Source organism: Anoplopoma fimbria, chromosome 6, assembly GCF_027596085.1.
Source record: "Anoplopoma fimbria isolate UVic2021 breed Golden Eagle Sablefish chromosome 6, Afim_UVic_2022, whole genome shotgun sequence".
Classification (NCBI taxonomy): Eukaryota; Metazoa; Chordata; class Actinopteri; order Perciformes; family Anoplopomatidae; genus Anoplopoma; species Anoplopoma fimbria.
This window is the reverse complement of record NC_072454.1, coordinates 13,975,795-14,000,807: the sequence shown is the minus strand read 5'-3', so window position 1 is coordinate 14,000,807 and position 25,013 is coordinate 13,975,795. Positions and strand designations below refer to the sequence as shown.

Genomic DNA, 25,013 nt, shown 5'->3' with positions numbered 1-25,013 from the left:
ACACTCTGAAGAGCCTTTGACCTCATACAGGTAAATATCCCGGTGTTTTGCAGAGTCATCTGAATGACTAAGAAAAATTGGAACTTGGACTGATCAACAGGGTTTATTGGAGCCAAGTTACCCAGTTACGTCATAGAAATAACTGCTGTACTAGCATATAGTCATATTTTATTGCATCTTCTGTCTTTCAAGTCTTTACTACATTGTAGTTCAGTGTTGATAATGAACGGTCTCTCATTCTTTATGTTGAAAATCAGCTTCATTCATTAGTCTTATTCTCTTCTAAATGCATCTAACAGACACCTTACTTATCCTCATAAGAACATATATTAATAGATTAAGAAATATAATTTATTTTTATTAGAATAAAACTCAATCTATAAATTGTGATGTCTCTTTAGGTATATATCAACAGTGGGCATCTGTCTGAGAGCAGAAACAAGTTGAGTTAGATGTTCAATATTTGAGTAAAAAAAAAATAATGAACCTTATTTCTTGTTTTGTAATGTCAAAATTTAACAGATATTCAATTCATAAAAGACTGAGAAAACAAGCAAGTATCACAATTGAGAAACTGAAACCAGGAATGTTTTGTCATTTTGCTTAAGAAATTCCATCAACAAGTATTTGTTTATCAAAATTGTTGTCGATTTATTTTCTGCTTATGGACTAACCGCTTCATCTCTTGTCTTTTTGTCTTTAATGGGACCTTTGCCTCTTCTGTACAGGATAGTATTTATACACATCTCTCATTTTGAATTCAGTTGTATAATAGTTATTTATTTTGTAAAAATACAAAATTGCATAATATTTCTACTCTTACTGCCCTACCTCCTCTTGAAGCTGTGTTTGGCGTTTGCTTTTCACCCTAAACATAGCTTCTTACAGCTTTAGTGAAAGTCCCAGTTAGTAAAGTAATGATGACAAATGAGTCAACCATGTTACCCCCAAGCGGATGTTATCAAACCTCTAATTATTAACCGCCACTCAGTCAAAGCAGTCTATTTTAAAGACATTCTTTGGTATTCATGCTGAATAATCATTTCACTCCATTGCAATTAAGGTTTTTTAAGTTTTATCACAATGTTTGCTTGTTAAAACTACCAATAAAAATAATATAGTCATGTTTACCAAGTTGTTTATCAGCTCTGTTTTTATTAAATTAGTTTGTTAGAAATTGGCCGTATAAAGCTGAGAACATGCTGAAATGATTGAATCACTTATATGGCTTGATGGAATGCCTACATGGATCACAACTACAACAAAACAGTCTTGTTGATTCAGTTTGTGTCGTTTGTTCATCTTCCTCTTTCAATACAGACAGGCTCACACATACACACTAACAGCCATGCTATTTGTTTCAGCGGTTTGTGTTGAACTCGTGTCTGGTAGCAATTTAGCTCTGGTAAGGTCTTCTTTAAAATTCCTCGACATTAACATGGCAGATGAAGATAAACCCAGTGCTTTTAAACAGTAGTTCAAAAAAATAGAATAATAATCTTTTGGTCATATACTGTACATGTACAGTCACTTATTTTAATGCATGGTTGCCTGAAACTAATCTGATGTGACTTGAAAATGGGTCTCCGTCCAGAGAAATTAAAGGCATGCAGAGTATAAGTGGAAACACAACAGGAAAAGGGGTCTAATGAGCCGACTTCCTCCCCTTCCCTAAACACATTCCCTTTTTTTGATGGGCCCTCCCCTTAACACAGAAAAACAGCACAGTAATACTTGTGTAAGCCCCTCTGTCCCTCTCTCTATCTCTCTCTCTCTTTCTCTCACATGCAACCATCTGCTTGAAAAGTTGAACTTTAGACAAATCTGAGCATTGAGGAGTGTCTGTGGGCTGGTCCAGGCAGGATTTTCTGAATAACTGACTACAGCTCGGGAGTTATTTAATCTCCCGTGAGGATGACTGCATGTCCGTGTGCCTCTTCCAGACATCAAACGAGTACTGCCAGGGGACAACCCTTAAGATCTTCTGCCTCAAAATAAAGGAATCAAGACGCAAGTTTGGCATTAACCCGTATGCTCTTTACATTAATCCAGCACTTCTTTCCTCAGCAGAAAGAGGCTGCCAGGTTTTTTTTTTTGTTCCTTAAAAGCCTAATGGCTCAAAGTCCCACAGAGTCACGTCCTGCAATTGTCTCTGTAGTGTGGGTGTACAGGGGAGAGAGAAGGAGCGTTTGAGCCGAGCTCGGCAGCAGTGGAGCAGACGGTGAGAGGCGTTTGATTGTCAAGTCATCTGAAGGCGACAGAATCAATCAGTGTGGACCATGTGTGCTGCAGCTCTGGAGGAGTACTGTGGGTCCACCTTTTGGGTGAGTTCAACAGCCAGGGTAAATGTAGCTGGAGGGAGATAGTGGGGGTTGGGGGAAATGGCTTTATTGTGGCCTCCAGGTCATCTAAGTTGTCACTTTTTATGAAAGAGGAGCAAAACACTGAAAAACTGTATGATTATTGGCTTATAGAGTGAATTCACTTAAATGTACCTAGAAAAAATAAGTACAAACTTTCTTTATATTTTTTCATTTTATTTTACCTTTAATATGTTATTACAAAATAGCGATTATCAACCTTGTTGACACGCTCAAAACAAATCAGCACTGTACGCTTGTTAATAAAGGTTGTGAAATTGCTGGACTCTTGTGTCGATTCCCTTCAGCATGCGTGAGGCAGATATGAAGACATGCTATGATTGTAACAGATAAGAGTTCAATATTAAGAACTATTATCTGAAATATTGTATATGTTGTCACCCCTGTACACAGTGAGCTCAGCGAGCTTGTGACCTACCCATGACTCTTAAGTAAGATATGAGTCAGCATTCAGTCAGATGCTGACTTTTTTATGAGCTATAACGCAACATCCTTATTATTGTGGTTTTGTTTTTTTACTTGAAATGCACAGCAAAACATTGGGCAAATGCTACACACTGTGGTGTCTGCTTCTTGTTGTATTTCTTTGTCATACATTGTGTTGGGTGTTGTAGTTTTTGTCGGGCTCTGGGAAGCTTCATTTTTTCAGTTCTTTTGTTTTATAGACTAAACTTACTTGACTAAACCTAACCCTAACCCTAAACTGTTAATCAATTAATACAAAATATGAGGCATATGGACCTCTAGTTAAAACAATCGTTATTTGTAGCTGACAAATATATATTTTTTCCCTCATGGGTAAACTTATGACAAAATCCATTTAGCTGATAAAGCATCCACATAATTCATTCATTCATTTCCATTCATTTTCCGTAACCTGCTTATCCAGTTAAGGGTCGCAGGGGTGCTGGAGCCGATCTCAGCTGTCAATGGGCGAAGGCAGGGTTCACCCTGGACAGGTCGCCAGTCTGTCGCAGGGCAGACATATATAGACAGACAACCATTCACGCTCACATCCACACCTACGGGCAATTTAGAGTCTTCAATGCACCAAGGCTGCATGTCTTTGGACTGTGGGAGGAAGCCGGAGAACCCGGAGAGAACCCACGCTGACACGGGGAGAACATGCAAACTCCACACAGAAGGTTGTCCCCCCTCTTGCTGTGAGGCGACAGTGCTAACCACTACACCACCGTGCAGCCTATCCACATAATTGTCAGAGTAAAATACCTTTGCACTGATAAACACATGATGTCATCCAGAAAACATAAACACATTCCCTATTATTATTATCAAGATTGTGTTTGATTCACTAACCCTGACATTTTTTGATTAATGATAACCTTTGTGAAAAGAAGTAAAAAAAAAATAAAAAAAAAATGAAAACTGTATGTTTTAGAATAGATTTTTCATTTTTATTTTTTTTACCTTTTTTAGATAAAGATTTATGACTTTTTTATGACTAACATGGATTTTAAAAAGTCTGTCTCAGTTTTTTCTTAATAATATTATTATTATGATTACAAGTAGTAGTAGTATTTGTAGTAGTAGTTGTATAGGTTGCACTTTGAGCAGGTAATTGCTTGTGTTGTGTTAGGGTCTTCTGATAACACGTTGTACTCTTGAGGCTTTGGCTTCTTTTCACTCCACGTTCCTGTTTGTCCATTAGCGGCCATCTCTCCATTGCTCTCTTCTTCAGAAGTGCAAATTACTCCTGCTGCTGTACATACAGCCGTAAGCAAGGAATTAGGGATAATCAAATATAAGTCACTGCTGATTCAACTTCATACATAGAGGTGTTAGGTGTCTCTGCAGTGTGAGCACCAGGGGTTCACGGGTGGTAGTGTGTTTATGTTTTCCTTCCTCTGAGATTAGGAGTGCTCTGACACTCACTGAAGAGTTATCCTTGTGCGATGTAAGCATGTGTGTGTTTGTGTGTACACCTCAGAATGCCTCATATCTGAATAGAGAAGACCCAGACCTCCCAGTATGTCTAGAGCAGACGGTGCTGGTCTGGATCCCCCTGGGCTTCCTGTGGCTCTGTGCCCCGCATCACTTGGTGAAACTCTGCAGAAGGACACAAGTGGACACAAAACACCTGTCCAAGCGCTACATCTGCAAACAGGTAATGCACACTGCAAGACACGCTGTTCTAGTCAAAATGTAATGCTGCACCAGCAACAATGATAATGAATCCTGGTCCTAGGGGGCAACAATACAATTATTTTCTTTCCCAATAGGCCAAGACACATCTACTTCACACATTTTTGATATATAGAAACACTTGCACATGCTTGGAATAGTAATCTATGACTTGTATGTTATGTTGTATGGTATTTTTTCAACAAAGTTTAAGTTTTAGTAAAATAAATTTTAATATGGACTTTAATGTGATTTATTCTTGACTATCTTTCCTCCCCTCAGCTTGTGGTGTTTCTGTTGTTTCTGACGGCCATTGCAGCCCTGGCAGTCACGTTAGGAGAGGATTATGGTCCAAGCAAAGTTTCAACAGTGAAAAATGCTGGAGTATACTACGCAAACCCCGTCCTGTACGCAGTCACATGGGTAAATATAACAGGTTTTGTATTGATTTATTTGCTCAAGATAAGAAAGATCTAGTTTTTTTTTGTATGTTTTCCTTGTTAGATCCTTCTGCTGTTGTGCCAGGAAGGAGTGAGGCGGAGGGAAGGATCGGTAGACTCTGCCACTCTCTTTCTCTTCTGGTTTTTCCTCGTTCTGTGCGACGTCTTCCCTTTCCAGACCCTCCTACGAGAGGCACTCAGGCTGGTATGAGAAGAGGGGGTAGATCAAGTTGGGGGCAGGGCATTAGGCTAGCTAGAAGAAAAAAAAACTGAATGCAATAACTTGATTTGATTTATTCCACCCCAATGTATTTGCCAGTAATGCACCATTCACTGTTGCACCCCCCACTCCTTTGATACAAGCATTTCTAACCAACAGGGAGAAATCAGTGATGTCCCTCGTTTCTGTTTGTTCTGCATTTCCTTTGGCTTGGAATTGATTGCCCTTATCCTCTCTGCTGTGGCTGATATTCCTCCAGAAGCCGAGGAGCTTGTAAAAAAGGTACCCTAGCACCCAAATGGAGGCATTTTTGTGTTGTTACTTATTTTTTGATACTGCGAGATTCCTAATAATATAACAACAAATATAATACACTGAACCTTCATCATAAGACGGCCTGCGCTGAACGTAATCCAACTGATTTATTCTTTTTATTCACAGAACCCAGAGGCAGGTGCAGCATTTCTGAGCAGGATCACTTTCAGCTGGTTTAGCAGGTAAATTAGAAGTTGCTACGGTAAAGGTCCAAGCAAACACTCACAGATGTACGCCTCAACGTCCTACTTCTCCTTGTTTGTTCAGTATGGTGGTGAAGGGGTACAAGCGGCCCCTGGTTCAGGAAGACATGTGGGAGCTGAACGACAGAGACAGCACCGCTGAAATCAACCAGCGCTTTCAGTATTTCATGGAGTCGGAGTTGGGTGCTGCTCGGGTTCGGTTCCAAAACAAGTTGAAAAAAAACCGGGATAAGAGCAGAGACAAAGCCCAGGAGGAGGCCTTTCAAAATGGCCTCTCCAACAGTCTGCGGAAAGGTGTCAGTCAGGACGTGTTGATGATGGTAAGAGTGTGCAGAAAAAAAAAACTTGTACACACATGTACATTACATTCCCTTTCCCTCTTTAGTAGGTTCATTGCTTCTCTGTTGGTTGCCCCAGATTTATTGTTAATGAGCAAATTAATCAGTGATCAAATTATATTTTTCTTTAGGAGGAAAAGGGAAAAAAGGAAGATGAGAAGAAGAAGAAGAAAAAGGACAAAAAGAAGGAGGAAAAGGGCCATCCCAATTCATGGCTGATTACCACCATTTTCAAGACCTTTAAAGGGGTTCTGTTTGAATCGGCCTTCTTCAAACTTCTGCAGGACCTGCTGGCGTTTGTCAGTCCTCAACTCCTAAAGTGAGTCAAGGTTTCAATAACAATCTCTCTCAGGCACCAACATATCTTCCCTGATTTCCTGCAGTTTTTTTGTAAGCATCTAAGCAGCTATTTATTGATATTTATTTAAAACTATTGCATTGCTCCTTAGAAACAAAATAGACAGAACAGAACACAAAGCCTTAACCTGCTTAGTAACAACAAAGTCATACTGTTACTGTTTACTGCCGTTTGGTGTTTAGCAATCATTAACTCAGCGTCAATAAACTCTTCAAAGCGATGTTGAACTGTTGGCATTGAGTAAAAGGCCGCAGGAAACATCACTAGGGTCTCACAGGGGAGGGGTAATGATAGGGAGTTAATAGAAATAAGATTCATAATGAAGGAAACAATTATAATACATTACATTACATTACAGTCATTTAGCAGACGCTTTTATCCAAAGCGACTTACAGGAAGTGTATTCAACATAGGTATTCAAGAGAACTACTAGTCACCAGAAGTCATAAGTGCATCTCCTTTCTTAAACAAGCATCTCAAAGCATAAGCCAGAGCAAAAGTATAGTGCAGAGGCAAATTACTACGAAAACAATAATTGCAACAGACTAATCCGAATATAGTAAGTGCTACAAACTACTACGAATAGGATAAGTGCAGTAAACAAATACAAATTCAATAAGTGCAGCGAACTGATACGAATACAGTGAGTGCAACAACTAATACGAATGCAATAAGTGCTACGAGGAAGGCTCAGGGTAGTACTTCTTGAAGAGGTGAGTTTTCAGCCTGCGCCTAAAGATGGGCAGCGACTCTGCTGTCCTGACGTCAGTGGGGAGTTCATTCCACCACTGAGGGGCCAGGACAGAAAAAAGCTGTGACCGGGTGGATCGGCCGCAGGGACCTCTGAGCGACGGGGCAACCAATCGCCCCGAGGCAGCAGAGCGAAGAGGTCGGGCGGGGGGTGTAGGGCTTGACCAGGGCCTGGAGATAGGAAGGAGCTGTTCCTTTCACTGCCCTGTAGGCTAGCACCAGAGTCTTAAACTGGATGCGAGCTCTTACAGGGTGCCAACAACACATTAGGGCCAACAAGATTTAAAAATAATTAACTGCCACTAGAAGCCTGGAATATCATAGTAACATGTGTTCAGCTGCTCCATTTACTAACTTTTTGACTCCTCCTAGACTGATGGTCTCCTTCACTCAGGACAAATCCTTGTTTACTTGGCAAGGGTATGTGTATGCAGTGCTGCTGCTACTGGTGGCCATTCTGCAGTCTCTGTTCCTGCAGCAGTACTTCCAGCGTTGCTTTGTGCTTGGGATGAAGGTTCGCACTGCCATCACGGCTGCTGTGTACAAAAAGGTAACAGCATTCTAATGACTTTACCTCACACATTGGTATAAAAAGGAAATAGATAACCACTCCAGTTCAAATCATAAGAAATGATCTCATGTCGTTTTAAACAACCACCCAAAAGACCGCTGTATGAGGTCAAAATCACTTTAAACAGAAAAGGAACATTCTCTCAATGGGCTCCATGCCTTGTATCCTTCAAGAGCGATTTATTGCGCGATCCGATATCTTGTATATAGTTATATACAATAATCATTATCGTATCTTTGATGTTTTCAACCGTTGTGATAGCTGTGCCTCCAAAAGCCCAGTGCGCTGTATTCAATCGCTCAAGACAATTGCAACCTGCACCAAGTAGTCCTCATTTTACTACCTTCCCATCTGCCTCTCTCCCTACAATCTCTTCTTCATCCCTTCTCTAAGGCATTGGTGGTGTCTAATGACACGCGTAAAGAATCTACGGTTGGGGAAACAGTGAACCTGATGTCGGCGGACGCCCAGCGCTTCAACGATGTGACCAACTTCATCCACCTGCTGTGGTCCTGCCCTCTGCAGATAGCGCTGTCCATTGTTTTCCTGTGGTTTGAGTTAGGGCCTTCTGTGTTGGCAGGACTGGGCGTCATGGTGCTGATGGTGCCGATCAATGGATTTCTTGCAACCAAGGCCAGAAAAATCCAGGTTAGCAGAAATGCAAACTCATACAGAATGGTTGTTGTTACACCTTTAAAATAAAGTGCACTGTATAAACCGCTAATAATAGACCTACAATTTTAGTTTTGAATTTTAGCCTCAAATACATTTAGTCTTTTTACAACTGTGATATATTTGTTTACTGGGCCACCGGTCCTTCAGAGTGCTTTGTGCAGAAATACTCTGCTTTATTTATCACTGAAGAAACAACAAAGAGGGGAGCCTTTTCAGCTCTTGACTCTTTGTTATAGTGATTATTTAGCTACTGAAATTATTACTGAAACCACAGACACAAAAGCAAAATCTAGCCGTCATTCTCTCTCTCTCTCTCTCTCTCTCTCTCTCTCTCTCTCTCTCTCTCTCTCTCTCTCTCTCTCCCTCCCTCTCGCTCTCTGGCTGCATTATTATCAGTTCTTAATACATGAGGTTAACAGTGAGCAACATTTACCTGCTGAGTTATATTTCCTCTTCTTTTCAGATAGAGAACATGAAGTACAAAGACAAGCGATTGAAGATAATGAATGAAATACTAAATGGAATAAAGGTGAGTTAACGGCCCATCATCACGGCAGTTGGAGTAACACGACCTCTGCTCCCGATTCTAAGTAAAAATAGTTGAGGCAGACTGGCGGAGGTGGGGGAGTCTGAGTGAGGCCTTCCTTAGATGAAAGGATGTTGTGCCTCAGGAAAAGGCTGAAATGTTATCCCTCAGTGGCTTCTATTATACTTGCATCCACCACCTGCGGATTATTGACATTGATGCTGTCCCTCTGTTCCCTCACCCTTCCTTTTCCGTGTCCTCCACAATGACCTCTACTCCCTCGTCCTCCCTCTTTGCCTCTCTTCTCCCACCAGATTCTGAAGCTGTATGCATGGGAGCCATCCTTTCAGTCACAGGTTGAAGGCATTAGGGGGCAAGAACTGAAAGTCATGAGGAAGTTTGCCTACTTGACGTCTGTTTCCACCTTCATCTTCAGCTGTGCTCCAGCTTTGGTGAGTCCTATTAAGGAGCTTCGCAAAAAGACGAGAAGCGGCTGGTCGAGGACGGTCTTTACAAAACCTTTTTTTTCTTACGCTGTCTTATTTTTTCCTGTTGCAGGTTTCTCTGGCCACATTTGCAGTGTTTGTAGGGGTGAGCCCAAACAACGTGTTGACTGCTGAGAAAGCTTTCGTTTCCATCTCTCTTTTCAACATCCTTCGATTTCCCCTGGCCATGCTGCCAATGCTCATCGCTGCCATTGTGCAAGTAAGGAAACAACATCAAACGGTACACATACCAGACCTTAAAGACCACTAACTTGTTATTTTGCACTTAAGACGACAGTGTCTAAGAAGCGCCTGGAGAAGTTTCTGGGAGGTGAAGACCTCGACAGTGAAATCGTGCGGCATGACCCCAGTTTCAGTATGTTCCCCATCATTATTTACTCCTGTTCCTCCGTTGAGCAGTGAAGCACATTTCTTTTTGCATTTACAGTACAAAATGTCCTCTCTGTCCATCTGCTTTCATTTGTCCGTGCATCTGTGTTTATCTGCTAGACTCTGCTATTAGCATATGTGATGGTTCCTTTGCTTGGGAAAAAGAAGCGGCGCCTCTGCTGAAAAAGTATGTTTGTTGTATCAAACACAAATCTACACATTTTTATTTTCCACCATATGGCTGCGAAACATTATGTTTGTCCATACTGTGTTTCACCATGTTGAACATATTTATTTGATGCGTCTTTGCCAGCGTGTCCTTGGAAATTAAGCCCGGTCGGTTGGTAGCAGTAGTGGGAGCTGTGGGCTCGGGAAAGTCCTCTCTCATGTCAGCCCTCCTGGGAGAGATGCATGGAACCAAAGGATTTATCAACATTCAGGTTACACCCTATTTCTGTCTTTTTTTTTTTTCTGTCTGCTACACATACTACTGTTGTGTGTTTGGCATAGGGCATATCATATACACAACATTCCAGTAAGTGTTGATCAAATTGACTCAGTTCAAACCATGTTTAATGAGTGTGTATGAAGATGTTTTTTTCAACTGCCCGTAAAATTGAACATTCACTTTAGAACTGACCATCCGACCAACATCAGACCATCAGATTTGCAGGAGTTCATTGCTGTAAGGCTTACAGTAAAAGGAAATCACAAAGCTGCTCTTTGGCTCAAAGAGCTTGAACCTTATCTTACTTCCTTAGAAATTCCAATAGTAAAGGCTGCTGAAGCAAAGTGAGTTCTCAATAAAAAAAAAGCATTGATTTGCTTTTAGCATCTCATGCGGTGAAGTGCTTGGTCATAAAACCACGACAGGGGGCTTGACACCACTGTGGTTAGAAGGAGCTCTGTGCCTTACTCCTTATGTCTTTCTGTCCAGGGTTCCCTTGCCTTTGTGCCCCAACAAGCCTGGATCCAGAACGCCACTCTGAGGGATAACATCCTGTTTGGCTCTGCCCATGATGACAGGAGGTTCCAGGGGTGATAGAGGCCTGCGCCTTGGCACCTGACCTGGAGCTGTTACCTGGGGCTGACCTCACTGAGATTGGAGAGAAAGTAAGATTGAAGGATAGAGAATATAAAACACAATCATATTTAAACATTTGTCAAAGTTAATCAATGCCTCTATGAAGAGTCTATTGACAATATTGTCAATAGACTCTTTATAATTGAATATGTTGTAAAATAATTGTGATATTAATTATCAGTCAAAATATCCTTCAGTTCCACTGTTTTAGCATCTTTTAGCCCATTTACTCTAAATTAGGATAACTTGACACCTTTTTTTCTGCTGTCATGATTTCTAGTTTTTTCTTTTTTTCAAATATGAAACCAACTTGCAGAGACTTAAAATCTGCTCACAAATCCATGAAGAAGTGTTTCTATTTTTCCTTAAGGTTGTTATTTTTTCCTTTAAATGTAGTTCCAATTCTGGATATATTTAACAGCTGACGCTTATCTGCCAACTGCCAGGCAACTTTACATCGATGAGATGTTTTAGCCAAAAATGAAAACCGAGACAAAGGTTTCAAACTCCTTGTATTTAAGAGAAGCTCTGGATGACCGTTTCAACCTAATCTTGTCTTGGTCTGTTTTTTCTCCTCTCTTATCCTCTGTCCTAAGGGCATCAACCTCTCAGGGGGTCAGAAGCAACGCGTTAGCTTAGCCCGGGCAGCTTACAGTCAGGCGGACATTCATTTATTAGATGACCCCTTGTCTGCTGTGGACTCTCATGTAGGAAAGCATCTCTTTGATAAAGTAATTGGACCCAATGGACTACTCAAAGACAAGGTTTGTGCTGAGCCTACATTAATATGTGATCAGTAATATATGTGTCAAGTCAAATGATCTCCTATTTGAATATGGTAAAATCCAAAAGTTGGTTAAAAGAAAATTTGAAAATGGATTTACAGTCATTTCTTCTTTACTTCTTTTTTACTGTCCGAAGTCAATAATGATTTCACAACTGAGGTCTCTGTCTGTACAGACTCGGATCCTGGTGACTCATGGTGTCAGCTTCCTGCCATACGTAGATGACATAGTGGTCTTGGTGGATGGAGTGGTTTCTGAATTTGGATCCTACAACAGCCTTTGTGCCAGCAGAGGAGCTTTTTCTGAATTTCTAGACACATATGCCAAAGAGCAAAGCAATCAGACTCATTCAGAGTCAGGTAATTACTAAAAATTCTCACTGCATTTTGGATTTAAGCCGCACAAAATACTGCACTTTTGTGGCACAACCAAAAACTGTGACTGGAATATGTCTATGAGTTACTATGTGATTATAAGATTTATATAGAGCTGCAGATTTGTAAGACACCATGTATGCTTTATGACCATATTCATTCAGATCGTTACCAGGTCGATGCAGACGTGGAGCTCATACCTGAAAGAGAGGACACTCTACCCGACTCTCCTTTGGAGGACACCGTTTCTGTTACACTTAAGAGAGAAAACAGTATCCGGCGTAGCCAGCGCAATGGCAGGTAAGAGCAAAGAAAGTGCTGGGCTGAAGTGGTGGGCGACTAAATATAGACTCACTCACAGCACAGTGTGAGTGAGTGACAATTACTGTGGACACAGTGGACTTCTTTTAGAGCACATTAGCAAGTCACTGCGAATACATGATCTCATGTCCAAATAGTGCCTTACAAAATATTTTGTGTTTATATGCACAGCATAGAAAAACAAAATTTGAATCTGCTACTAAGTATTTCTTCCTTGTATTCTAAATTTGGTCTTTTCTTTCGTTTTTTCTAGTGTCAGACTAAGAACAAATAGCTCCATAAAAAAAACAGAAAATGTAAATGAATCAAATAAAGGCCAGAGGCTGATAGAAAAGGAAACTATGGAAACGGGAAAGGTAATCCTAGTTCTCAGTTTGTTTAAATACTCTTCCAACATCACAAATGATACATAATTAAAACCTTTTTTCTGAGCCTGTTTTCTCTCTTTTTTCCAGGTGAAGTTCTCAGTGTACCTCCAGTACCTGCGTGCCATGGGCTGGGGATATACTGTCATGGTCTTCGTGGTTTACTTCACCCAGAACGTTGCTTTCATCGGTCAGAACCTGTGGCTGAGTGACTGGACCAATGATGCAGTCGATTACTACAACGTGACATACCCTAACTGGAAGAGGGACACCAGGGTGGGAGTGTTTGGAGCTCTGGGAGTGATTCAGGGTAAATGAACAGATTACCTCCTGACAGTTTTCGCAAGTATTTTCAGATTCCTTTATTGATGCAGCGGATCACTACAATATGACGAACCCTAACTGGAAGTGGCACACCAAGGTGGGAGTGTTTGGAGCTCTATGAGTGGTTCACGGTTACTGAGAAGATAAAGTCATTGCAGTTGTTAGTTTTTGTTTTTTTGGGGCAAATATTTTCAGATTCCTATAAACTTTAGGTTCAAAGATAAAATTATTTGTATTTCTCATAGGGACAGTAAAACTCTCCAGATCCCGTAGTTTTACATATATATATTTTATATGCAACATGCACATCGAGTTTCTATACATCTAACATATTGCATTAAAGGAATAGTTTGAAATTTTTTTGGAAGCTAGAGCCAGGAGAATATTAGCTTAGCTGTTCATGTCATCGGTGGGATGGTAGAGATGGTAAAAATGTTCATGACCTGTGTGCATTTATGTCATCTGACCACTCAAGACAGTTGTACTAGGAATAAAACACTATATCCATTCAATTTGTTTTATCACTTTAAGCAACAGACATGAGGCGTCCATGTGTTTGGTTTCAGGCTATTCTGTACTGTTAAGCACCAAATTGTGCGATCTAGTAAATGTAGTGGTAATTCCAACAGCTATTAAACTAATAGTTTAATACTAATAGTAATCCTATAACTAAAATTATTAATTATTACAAGTTATACAGATATATCATGTTTATTGGCGAGAGATGCTGATAGGCATGTTTTTGAACTTTGGACAGAGCCAGGCTTACAATTTCCCCCTGCTTTAAGTCTTTATGTTTAATTAAGTGAGTCGCCTGCCGACCCCAGCTCCATACTTAACACACAGACTTTTGAAAGTAGTATTAATATCCCCATTTAACTCTTAGCAGGAACAGAAATGACCACATTTTTCCAATTTAAACTGTTCCTTTAATCTAGTTTCCTTGAAATAAAAAAAGGAATTATCTTTGGCCCATCTTCTAATGATGTCAAACTAATGGGCAGATTATGGTAATTGTTAACGCTAAATTTTAAGCCATTGACAGTGATTTTCATACAATTTAAATTAATGTTTTTGAACAAACACGAGTTGAACTTGAAGACCTGTGTGTCTTCTTGAAGTGCAGATGATTTTATATGAATTTAAACAGCGAACTGGACAAAGGGAGAAATAATGATAAACCTTAACACCAGGGAACATCAGACTAGAAGAGCTTGAACTGAGCTTGAAGTGCCGACAAGCATGATAATGGAATAGGGTGTACATCTCCGGAGACTGTTCTCCAGGTTTGTGAATCATATAAAAGCACAGGCTAATGTTGAAGCGAAACCTTCTATTATTATCACTGTACATGTTTTTCATTACCTGATCATTTTACAGGTTGTGAATATTTGATTGTTTTGATTCATTTTTGATACATCATCTTACTGTAATGTTTCACCAAGCTGGCTAATGTAGGAAACTAAGTACAAACAAGGATTTGTTTTGGACAGCACAGAGGAATGACATCTCTTGATATCTTGTTTTGGTTTTTGGAGAGCAACATTTGTTTTAGATTGAAGATCAAAAGAACAAAATAAACATATTACAGAGGTACAAACATTTAATAACTTGTAACAACTAGTACATATTTGGATGAGAAATATTATGTAACAACTGCTACGACTACTATTAATACATTTTAAAATGGCGGTTACATTCTGAGACAGCATAAAACAACGGAAATTACATATCAATATTGTAAAAGACCGTGCGTATTTAAGGCCCTACCGCTTTCGTTCCTGAATAGCAGTTGTAGTTTGGTTTTATCCTTCCTTTTGTCAGATAACAGAATACAGATATAAATGACTGATGGTCACAAAACCATAACTGGCTAAATGATAGTCCATTCTGTTAGCATGTTCTGACCCTGACTTATATTTATTCTGGCAGCAGAAATACAGAATACCTGTATTATAATACCTCAAATAGATTTTTGAGTGACTAAATGTGAGCCTCTTAACATTGTAAACCATATTTGCTCATGGGTGTGTTGGGTTTATCATCTCTTTTTACTGCAACTTTCTGCCGGAGGGTTATTAGAGTTATCACACTGAGAAAAATGCTCTCTAAAGAGCTGCTCGAGTTAATTCAGAAGATTAGTCCCACTTCACTGTTAAGTACCGCTTCTGCATGTTGATGGAACCACTTTTGCTAATCAGCTGCAGAGGCGCACCTGAGACATCGGGTTTAAAGTGTACATCCATCCAGATTTCCTTCTGAACTAATGTGGTGCCTTATTTTTAGCAACTGTGGACAAATGTTTTTGTTGTGTGAAGATGTAGTTATATATTTTGTATATCTTTTCTGGCAGGCTTCTTTGTGTTCCTTGGTACACTTCTCCTGGCCAACGCTTCGGTCGATGCGTCACGTATCCTGCATGCAAGGCTGCTTAAAAACATGCTACGAGTTCCCATGGTATTCTTTGACACCACACCTATTGGAAGAGTGGTCAACCGCTTTGCAAAGGTAGGATTTATCATTCACCTTTTGAAAAACTGAGTCATATTTTTTTTTTTTTTTTTTGCTTTTTTGCTTTCTTATGTTCTGGCTGAGGTTTTGCTTCCTATTTATTTTTAAACATAGTAATTTTACTAGATCTGCATAAAGTCATCTCAGTTGAAAGCCGGATATGGAAGAACAATCCACTGGACTGTGGCAATTTCGCAGCATTTAATTGCTGTGGCGATTCCATGGTCCCTCATGAGCAAGGACTAACAGAGGAAACTTGCTCATAAGATGCAATTTTGAAACCTTCAAAGCTTCATTTTTCCTCTCCATGTGATGCCCCACTTCTCTTAGGTTCATTTAAATATGTGCTCACCAGGAAACATGGCAATTCCCCAGATGTTAATGAAAAATAGAGGGACCCATTGAGATTGAACTGTTTTTCTAATCTGCTCTGGGTAATCTTGAAAGCACTGTAATCATTTTCTATGATGCCCATGCCCAAATTGCATTATAATCAATGTTATAATGAATTATAGTGGGATTATAGATGACTCTAAGTGGTCATTGGGTGCTTTAAGTGGTACATGAAATGCCTGAGGTATAGGTTGATATAATACATTATAAATTGGTTATAAGTCACTACAAGTGGTTATTGTTTGCTTTATGAATGTTAAAAACATCTCAATAAATCTATTTGAGAACAACACACAACACATTGTAAAATGTATTACTTTGGTTAATGGTTCATAACAGAAATTGAAAACTCTAATTTGACCCAGCTTTGTAATGGTGAACAACTGGATGACGGATATTTACATTTCACTAATAGAATGTTTCCGAATTTTTTCCCTGTGAAGACTTAATTTACTGAAAAAATAGATCATACCTGAAACCATTTTTTTATCTGTTATGGCAGGTTAAAATAATCAATTAATTTGACAACATTTTATGTGTTGTTCTTGCACAGATTAGTTTAATTAATATTTTTCAACTTTACAAGAGGCACCCATTTATCACTTATTGTGACTTATAATCAGCTTGTTATGAATTATTTCACTTTAAGCACCCAATGACCACTTCGAGGAGATATAATCACATTTAATGCACTATTACAGTGATTATAATGTATTATAACTATAGTAATTATAATACGCTATGATACTTGTAACGACAAAAAATGTCAATGAGTTACCTGCAATTATAAAGTATTATGATACTTGACCTTATAAAGCAATATGAATATTTAAAAAGTGGTTAAAATGATACAGCTTTAAGAAGATAACACATATTATAAGTATGTTTGTGATGCATTGTAGATATGGCCGGCATTGAAAGTGTTACTGATCATTTTATTAAGGACTAACTTTTCCATCTCTTGTTCTAAAGGACATTTTCACAGTGGACGAAGCCATTCCACAGTCCTTCCGCTCCTGGCTCCTGTGTCTGCTGGGAGTGTTGGGGACACTGTTTGTGATCTGTCTGGCTACTCCTTTCTTCACCATCATCATTATTCCTCTGGCCCTGGTCTACTACTTTGTACAGGTAAGATCACCAAAGATGCACAAGAAAAAAAACATGACCAGGGGAATGAGCTTGAAGAAGAAAACTATAATTAAGGAATGCAAGACATTGAATTTGAAATTAAATCTTCTACTGTTTTCACCCAGCGCTTCTATGTGGCGACTTCAAGGCAACTACGTCGGCTGGACTCAGTGTCTCGCTCTCCTATATACTCACACTTTAGTGAGACAGTGTCGGGTCTGTCAGTGATAAGAGCCTACGGCCATCAAGAACGGTTTCTCAAACACAATGAAACAACTACTGATGAAAACCTCAAGAGCCTCTACCCGTGGATTGTGTCAAACAGGTCAGATATTGAACTCCAACAAACTCACTGGCTGTTTTTTAAATTTAATCTTAAGACTCACCCTTTCTTCTCTACCTTCCCCTAGGGTCCCGGCTCTCATACATGTTTTCCTTTTAAACTTTGGTCTCTCAATTATGTCTATAATTTAATTTATCCTATTTTATTCTTTATTATTGTATGGTTCTTTTGTGTGAATTGTTTAGTTTTAATGTTGTACTGTAATTGTTTTTACTCTTTATGTGACGAACCTTGAATAATGGCTTGTATTTTAAAGTGTGCTATATGAAATAAATGAATTATTTATTATATGCTTATGTTTGTGTATGTGTTTATTCACTCTGCAGATGGCTGGCCATTCGTCTGGAGTTTCTTGGAAACCTGGTGGTGTTTTTTTCTGCTCTGCTTGCCATCATCTCCAGAAAGACTATTGACAGTGGCCTGGTTGGCCTTTCTATATCATACGCCCTTAATGTCAGTGACTCACACACTCATCACACACACTGCACATATGATTATGTGAATGTTAAGGCATATTATATATATATAGAATAATTGCCTGATGACGATTCCTGTGGTATATGAATTCTAACAACGCAACGGGGTCCTTTTGCGTCTTTGCAGGTGACCCAGACCCTCAACTGGCTGGTGAGAATGACATCAGAGCTGGAGACCAATATCGTCGCCGTGGAGAGAGTGAGTGAATACAGCGAGCTTGAAAACGAGGTATGTTGTGTTGAGAGCTTTTTTTTCTCACGTGGTGTCATTATGTTTTTTCCTTGACTTTTAGTGTGTCCATATTATCTTCTCGGTAGTTTTGATCGCAAAGGTCGGATTGAGACAGACAACAGAACTGCTCCACCATTTCTCATCTACGCTGTGCGTCTTTGTTTCTACAGGCTAAGTGGGTTACTGACACTCGGCCTCCAGAGAAGTGGCCCGAGGCAGGAAGGCTACAGTTTGACAACTACAAGGTCCGTTACAGACCTGGATTAGAGCTGGTGCTCCATGGAATCACCTGTGACATCGAGAGCTGTGAGAAGGTCTGTGTGTATCGTTCTGTTTACCCATCATGTGTGCATGTCTGTGTAACAAACCTGTAGGATTTATCAAAGTGTACATCGTAATTGCTGAATAGATAAACCCCTTGACCAAAATATATCAAATTTGTATTAAGAGTCATAGAAATATAATAATATAAAACAACCAATTCTGTTTTATTACAGTATGTTGTTGCTGTTTATAATTTATCATCAATTGTCACAGTTTAGTTTTACAAAACTGTAAAATCAAATGTAACAGGTTTGACAATTAGACAGAAAGGGATTTTGAAAGAGGGTCAAATTTGAGACTGAAGTCAGTAACTAACCACTAACTATATACTGCAAAGGGCAAGTTATATTGCAGGTTCCTTAAGATGATGACATCATCAGAATTTATTTTTAGTCCCTTCTCATTTTGTGCCTTTCTTCTTTGAAAGGCAATATTGATGCTTTGTTTGCCCTTGCCAGCTCTCAGATGCTTTTCTTTGCAGCATTTTTTACCTGTTATTTTTTTCCTTGGTCCTCTGATATCTTGACTCTCTCATCAGTCAGTGTATTGTATCTGCAGTTTGCACACATGCTGCACTAGGCATGGTCAGCTAACAACATGGAAAAGTAAAACATATAGCTTCTGATGATATGGAAAGGACTGCAACAAGTCAGGGATGATTTATAGCCCTTATATAATCATAATCCCTCAGATACATTTACACTTAGTATATTTTCTCACTGGTTTTGACTGATGGGTGAGCTTTATAAGAACGCTACAGCTACAGTTAGACCCACTCCAAAGACAAGCTGCCGCTGTTTCCTAAAAGCAATTTAGCAGGATTATAATGGCACACAGTTGTCCATGTGAAAATGCTTCAAATTACAGTACTGCTTTGAATTTCCATTTTTTACAGAATAACCCTCTTCAAAAACCCTCTCCCTCCTCCAGATTCAGATGTTCAACGACTGTATAGTGGTTTATAAGATCTATTTAAAGGCTACAATGTTCAGGACTGATGTTGTTTGATTGATGCATTGGTAGTGTTGGTTTAGAATTGCATTTTGGTTTGGAGGGGGATTGAAATGACAAGAAATGTTTGTATGTTAATTCATTTAATATAATTGTGCATCTTTTGTTTCTCTGTTTGTATTTTGCGGGTCAATAATTGACATGTGCTGTCTCTCCCTGCATTCAGATTGGTATAGTAGGCCGCACAGGAGCTGGGAAATCAAGCCTGACCAACTGCCTGTTTAGAATTATTGAAGCTGCTGATGGTCATATCCTCATTGATAATGTAGATATTTCAACAATTGGCCTGCATGACCTCAGAAACAGGCTCACAATCATACCACAGGTATACAAAACAAACAACACAAACTTACATGCAACAGCCAGTTTTAAATGGTACACTGACCTATCCATCCCTGTGGGCTCAGGATCCAGTGTTGTTCTCTGGGACCCTGAGGATGAACCTGGACCCTTTTGACAAATGCAGCGATGAGGCGCTATGGAGAGTGTTGGAGCTCTCCCATCTGAAGGACTATGTAGCGGGGCTTCAGGAAGGACTACAACATGAAGTCTCAGAGGGGGGAGAGAACCTCAGGTGGGCCATGAATTATTTAATGTTTTTATTTGTAACCGGCAAACATCTAATAATGTGTAAATCTTCCGCAAAATCATCTTCAGTATATTGCACCCCTTCTCTCTAATACACTTTATTTCTTCAAATATTACCAGCTGAAACAGCTTGTGGCTAAATTTGGTTCTTGAGACGCCTACTGAAGCAGGAACTACCACAGAAGCGGTTTTTGAGTACTTTGTCAGGTGTTCATTTGGCTGTCTTTAGAAAGATTTTGTTAACACGATTCTGTCACAACCTTGCAAGAAGCAGTCATGAAACTGCACAGGTTTGTAGTTGAGATCAAAATCAAGTCAGAGTGCAAATATAGGTGTGATTTAGGCAAAGGCATGAGAAGTAGGGGGGTAGGAAGTGGAGAAGCGGCCATATGCGCTCCCACTTTATACACTTGACTCAATTTTGCGTTGCAGCTGGTCTGATAGTTTGTGGCGTATTTTTTTTCTCGGTGGGTTAAAAATACACTTGAGCATGTCACTCTCTTCTCAGTGTTGGGCAGAGGCAGCTGCTGTGTCTGGCGCGAGCACTGCTGAGGAAGTCTCGTATCTTAATCCTGGATGAGGCCACAGCAGCCGTTGATCTGGAGACCGACGACCTGATTCAGACTACAATCAGAAAAGAGTTTTCACATTGCACTGTCCTCACTATCGCCCACCGTCTACACAGCATCATGGACAGCTCCAGGTGAGTTAGTGTCCCCTAATATATCTTGATGAGGTGTCTCTGAATTAATTTCTCATTTATCAATACCAAACTTGGGTCTGCTGCCACTTTCGTATTGTGTGCAATCCACATTTTGCCATTACACGTCATTTAATGCAATATTTTCACATTGGGTAATTCTGCCCAATTACTATTTTTTGTTGTCAAAGGACACGACATGACAGATATTATTAAAAAAAACAACTGAAAATGCCATATTATTCGTTTTTGCTCACACCCACCTGTCTTTTATGACAGGGTTCAAATGACAAAGTTCTGTTTGATGAACCTTAAAAATGTACAATAAAAAACATTTACTGCATTTAGAAAGGACAATATAATCCCAACTCAATTTCCACTTTCTCACACTCCAGACCCTTTGTATCATATATTTAAGCATTTCGAGCATTTCGAGCGTTGACTTAAAAGTTGAGTTTAACAGTTAATTCTTGAGATTGAAAACGGCAGTTCGCAATCCCGTCTTCCACTTGCTTGTTTGTTTCGGAGCTTTTGACCGTATTACATGTAACTTTACATGTACAAACTTTACATTATTCAGATCACATGTAGGACTAGTTTGTTTGTTTCATTTTTTTCTGAACATTATATTCAGTTACAAACAATGGCCTAGTCAGATTCAGTATTTCATGTGACAGGTGTTCCAGCACTTAGGGTGCAACCTCTGTTGTGACAGAAGCCTGACAGCCACAGCTGTGAGATCCAAGTCAGCATCTAAATGAACAGCGATAAAAAGACACACATGAAAGTTCTGCGAGACTTCAAAGTCTCGATAGGCTTTGCCTGGATATGCCACCCGCATCGTAGACTAGGGGTGAGAGGAAGCATCTAATAACCCTTGCCCCCAAATAACAAAAACAAATGCCCCTTCCTTTCCTTTAAACTGTTTAAGATGGACAGACTTTTGCTTAAAGTATAATGCTGTTTTAATCATTTTGTATACTTAAAGAGCCTTCTTTGCTAATGTATCTGCTTCTTCATCACCTTTATCAACCATATGGGCCGGGGCCCAACAAAACTGCACTTCTGTACCCATCTTGATGTGGATTTCTATCATGACCTCTCCTCTGATTGTCTGCTTTGATGACAAACTTCTGAGGGGTTACTTTTTAAATGGCTGTACTTGTTCTATCCACCGAAGGCCAAACATGATTGCAGTTGAAAATATTGACATTGAATTAATAAGTCTGCAAAAGTCTAGAGAAATATCTTTGAATATTATCTTGAACAATATGCTAATTCATTGCATGCATTATTGATGAGCTGTAAATCAACATATGGATCTGGGAGAATCCATTGACGACCATGACTTAAAATTACAGATGGAGTTTAACTCTTTCATAAACATATTTTCTACAGTCTTCCCCATATTCCCCCCAAAACCTCTGTCATTAACCTCAGTACACTCCCAGTATTCACTTAAAACCTCAGTGGTGGTCTTTCCACATTCTAGTCATTTATCGGAGTTGTTCTCATAGCCCCTAAGCATGGTCTTAATGATCTGCAATGAACCCTGTCAAATCTTTCTAAAGTTGTCGTACATGCTTTTACCATATACTTACATAATCAATAAATAAACTAAAGGGAACAGTAACGGTCTTACACTTTTTTGGCAACATGTATTTTTATACTTTACAGTGAGGATTTTAACTACAAAATATTAAACTTCTACCAATTTTTACCATTGCCCCCACCCACAAAACAAATAAGATAACAGATAGAAAAACAAAATGTGAAGAACCTAAATGGTAGCACTTTCTGTGAAGACCATGTCTATAATGCATTGTAAACACCTAGAATGTGTTTTAATCTGCTTATAGCACTCTATTATTAAAGTTATGCACCCATGTATTCATAAAACACATTATAAAGCATTTGATAATGACTTATAAGGTCAAGTATCATATTTCATCATTTCTGGCACTACATTATAAAGTCTTTATAATGTCTTATTATTATTGGTGTTACGTATTATGAATACTTTGGGGTATTTATAACTATGATCAAACAGCACAGGCAGATTATAACATTACAAGTATGTTTATAATAGAGTACAGTAGTCTATATAGGTCTGTATGCATGGACTTGTGCAGCACACAGTATTTGTTTTACAGTCCTTTACGGACATCTGAAAAACAGGCCCTCAACGTGTTGGGCTATAAAACGTGAACTGATGACTTCAGCAAAGAGAGAACTGGGGGATCTGTCATCTGCAGCACTTTTCTAGCAGATGGTGCTGCCTTTGACTGCATCCTCATTGGTAAACAGTGCCATGAATAAATGTTTATGTTGTCTGAACATAACTTGAGTTATGTGTGGGGCCATGGGGAAGCCCAAAATGGTGTATAGCTTTCATTGAAATACTAACAAAGGTAATGTTTCACTTTTTCTTTCGTTAGGGTCCCTTTAGGAAAAGTCATCAAATTTCCAGTCCAAAAGAAGATCATTTAGGGTGTTTTCTCCACTGTTAAACAATGTTTTTTATAAATGTTCGCAAATGTACCGACCCTTTGCATCCCTTTGCATTACCCCTTTATTTTCACTGAAATAAAAAGCGTACTATCCCACCTATCATTAATGGACCACACAAAACATATCCACATTCATTTCCTTCACATATAAGCAGGGGGTTAAGTTTCTGTAATGACATGAATACACTACTCAGCAGGTTACACTTTCTGCCTGTGTTCCTCTTCCACAGGGTGATGGTGCTTGATGCTGGTAAAATAGTGGAATTTGACTCTCCAAGCAACCTGCTTCAAAAACGTGGCCATTTCTATGCCATGGCAAAGGATGCTGGAATTACGCAAGAAGAGAACACCGTTCTCTGATTTTGCACTTGAACTTTTGATTTATTCCATAAATTGTTTTTTGTTTGATTTTAAAAGCTGGATTGTGTTTAATACAAAGTAATATTGTAACATCTGTATTTATCGGAAACAATAGAAATAAATCATATTCTGTATGTGAATCATTTTATATGGCAACAATAAAAATCCTTTCTAAAATACTGCTTAATTGTTGTTTTTTTTATAAATGCTATTACATCAGTTGTATGAACTCTGTCATATTTAAATCATCTTAAGGGTCTTTAGGAATAGTTGTACATTTTGGGGAATACACTTACACGTATTTGCATAATGGCAAAGAGTTAGATGAGAAGATGGATACCATTAACATGTCTGAAATTAACAAATGTGTAGACAACAAATTGATGTTGTTACATTTAGATTTTAGTACAGATTAAACAAATGAGATGATACAGAGATGCTGGCAGGTGGATTTTGTTAATTTCCTAAAGAGCCAGGCTGTTCTCCCCTTTTCCCAGTCTTTTTCCTCATGTTTAGCAGAGAGGTATTAGAGTTATATTTATAGTCTCATTTAAAGGGAATAAGCAACATTTCACAAAAATCGGTAGTGTCTAGTAAGTCAAGTTGACTTCAACCACGCTCATTTCCTAAGTTGTTTTGGTGCCTAAACCTAACGTCCTAATAGGTTGGGAGTGAGAATGTGTTGAATTACCCCTCTCGTGAAATATTGGCGTCTCCATGTGCACCTTCTGTTTTGGTTCAAGTACAGTCTGTGCATCACCGCGTCGGGCAAAAAAAGCTGTCCCAAGTTGAACATCGATCGGCATGTGTGGCGATTATTAGATGCTCTCTCAGTCACATCACTGGTCTCAGAGTTGGAAAAGAGACTATGATACGCCCGGTTTCGCTGCACTTCTCAGATGCTTCGGATTTATCAACATATGTTTCCTGCTACCTTCAGATGCTGCAGGGCTTTCACAAACTTCAACTTTTCACACTATAAAATGGTAAATGGTAAATGGACTGTACTTGTATAGCGCTTTTCTAGTCTTCCGACCACTCAAAGCGCTTTTACATTACTAATCATTCACCCTTTCATACCCATTCATACACTAATGATAGGGGCTACCATGCAAGGTGCCACCTGCCCATCAGGGTCTCTCTAATCATTCACACCCATTCATACACCGATGGCACAGCCTTCGGGAGCAACTCGGGGTTAAGTGTCTTGCCCAAGGCCACATCGACATGGACTGCCGGAGCCAGGGATCGAACCGCCGACCCTCTGATTGGACGACCCTGCTCTCCACTGAGCCACAGCCGTAAAAGATGATGTGAACAGCAGATATTGTAAGAACGGATTGCAATGCAGACTGATTAACTGTCGCGAAAATAATATAGATATATAACA

General features: G+C 39.3%; 1 protein-coding gene across 1 annotated transcript; it reads left to right on the top strand.

Moving 5' to 3' along the window:
• Positions 1–1,807: 1,807 nt before the first annotated feature.
• abcc2 (ATP-binding cassette, sub-family C (CFTR/MRP), member 2) lies at positions 1,808–23,784 on the top strand. Its single transcript, XM_054600860.1, is given in 33 exon segments — positions 1,808–2,324; positions 4,330–4,506; positions 4,806–4,946; positions 5,028–5,168; positions 5,343–5,465; positions 5,625–5,680; positions 5,766–6,021; positions 6,171–6,358; positions 7,520–7,697; positions 8,112–8,366; positions 8,857–8,922; positions 9,234–9,371; positions 9,478–9,624; positions 9,696–9,780; positions 9,915–9,981; positions 10,108–10,234; positions 10,732–10,828; positions 10,831–10,907; positions 11,475–11,642; positions 11,839–12,022; positions 12,202–12,337; positions 12,612–12,714; positions 12,814–13,033; positions 15,401–15,555; positions 16,924–17,079; positions 17,205–17,404; positions 17,749–17,875; positions 18,026–18,127; positions 18,301–18,444; positions 19,632–19,790; positions 19,873–20,039; positions 20,562–20,756; positions 23,494–23,784. Coding segments are annotated over 33 exon segments (4,710 nt in total). The 5' UTR covers positions 1,808–2,279; the 3' UTR covers positions 23,624–23,784.
• Positions 23,785–25,013: the final 1,229 nt, after the last annotated feature.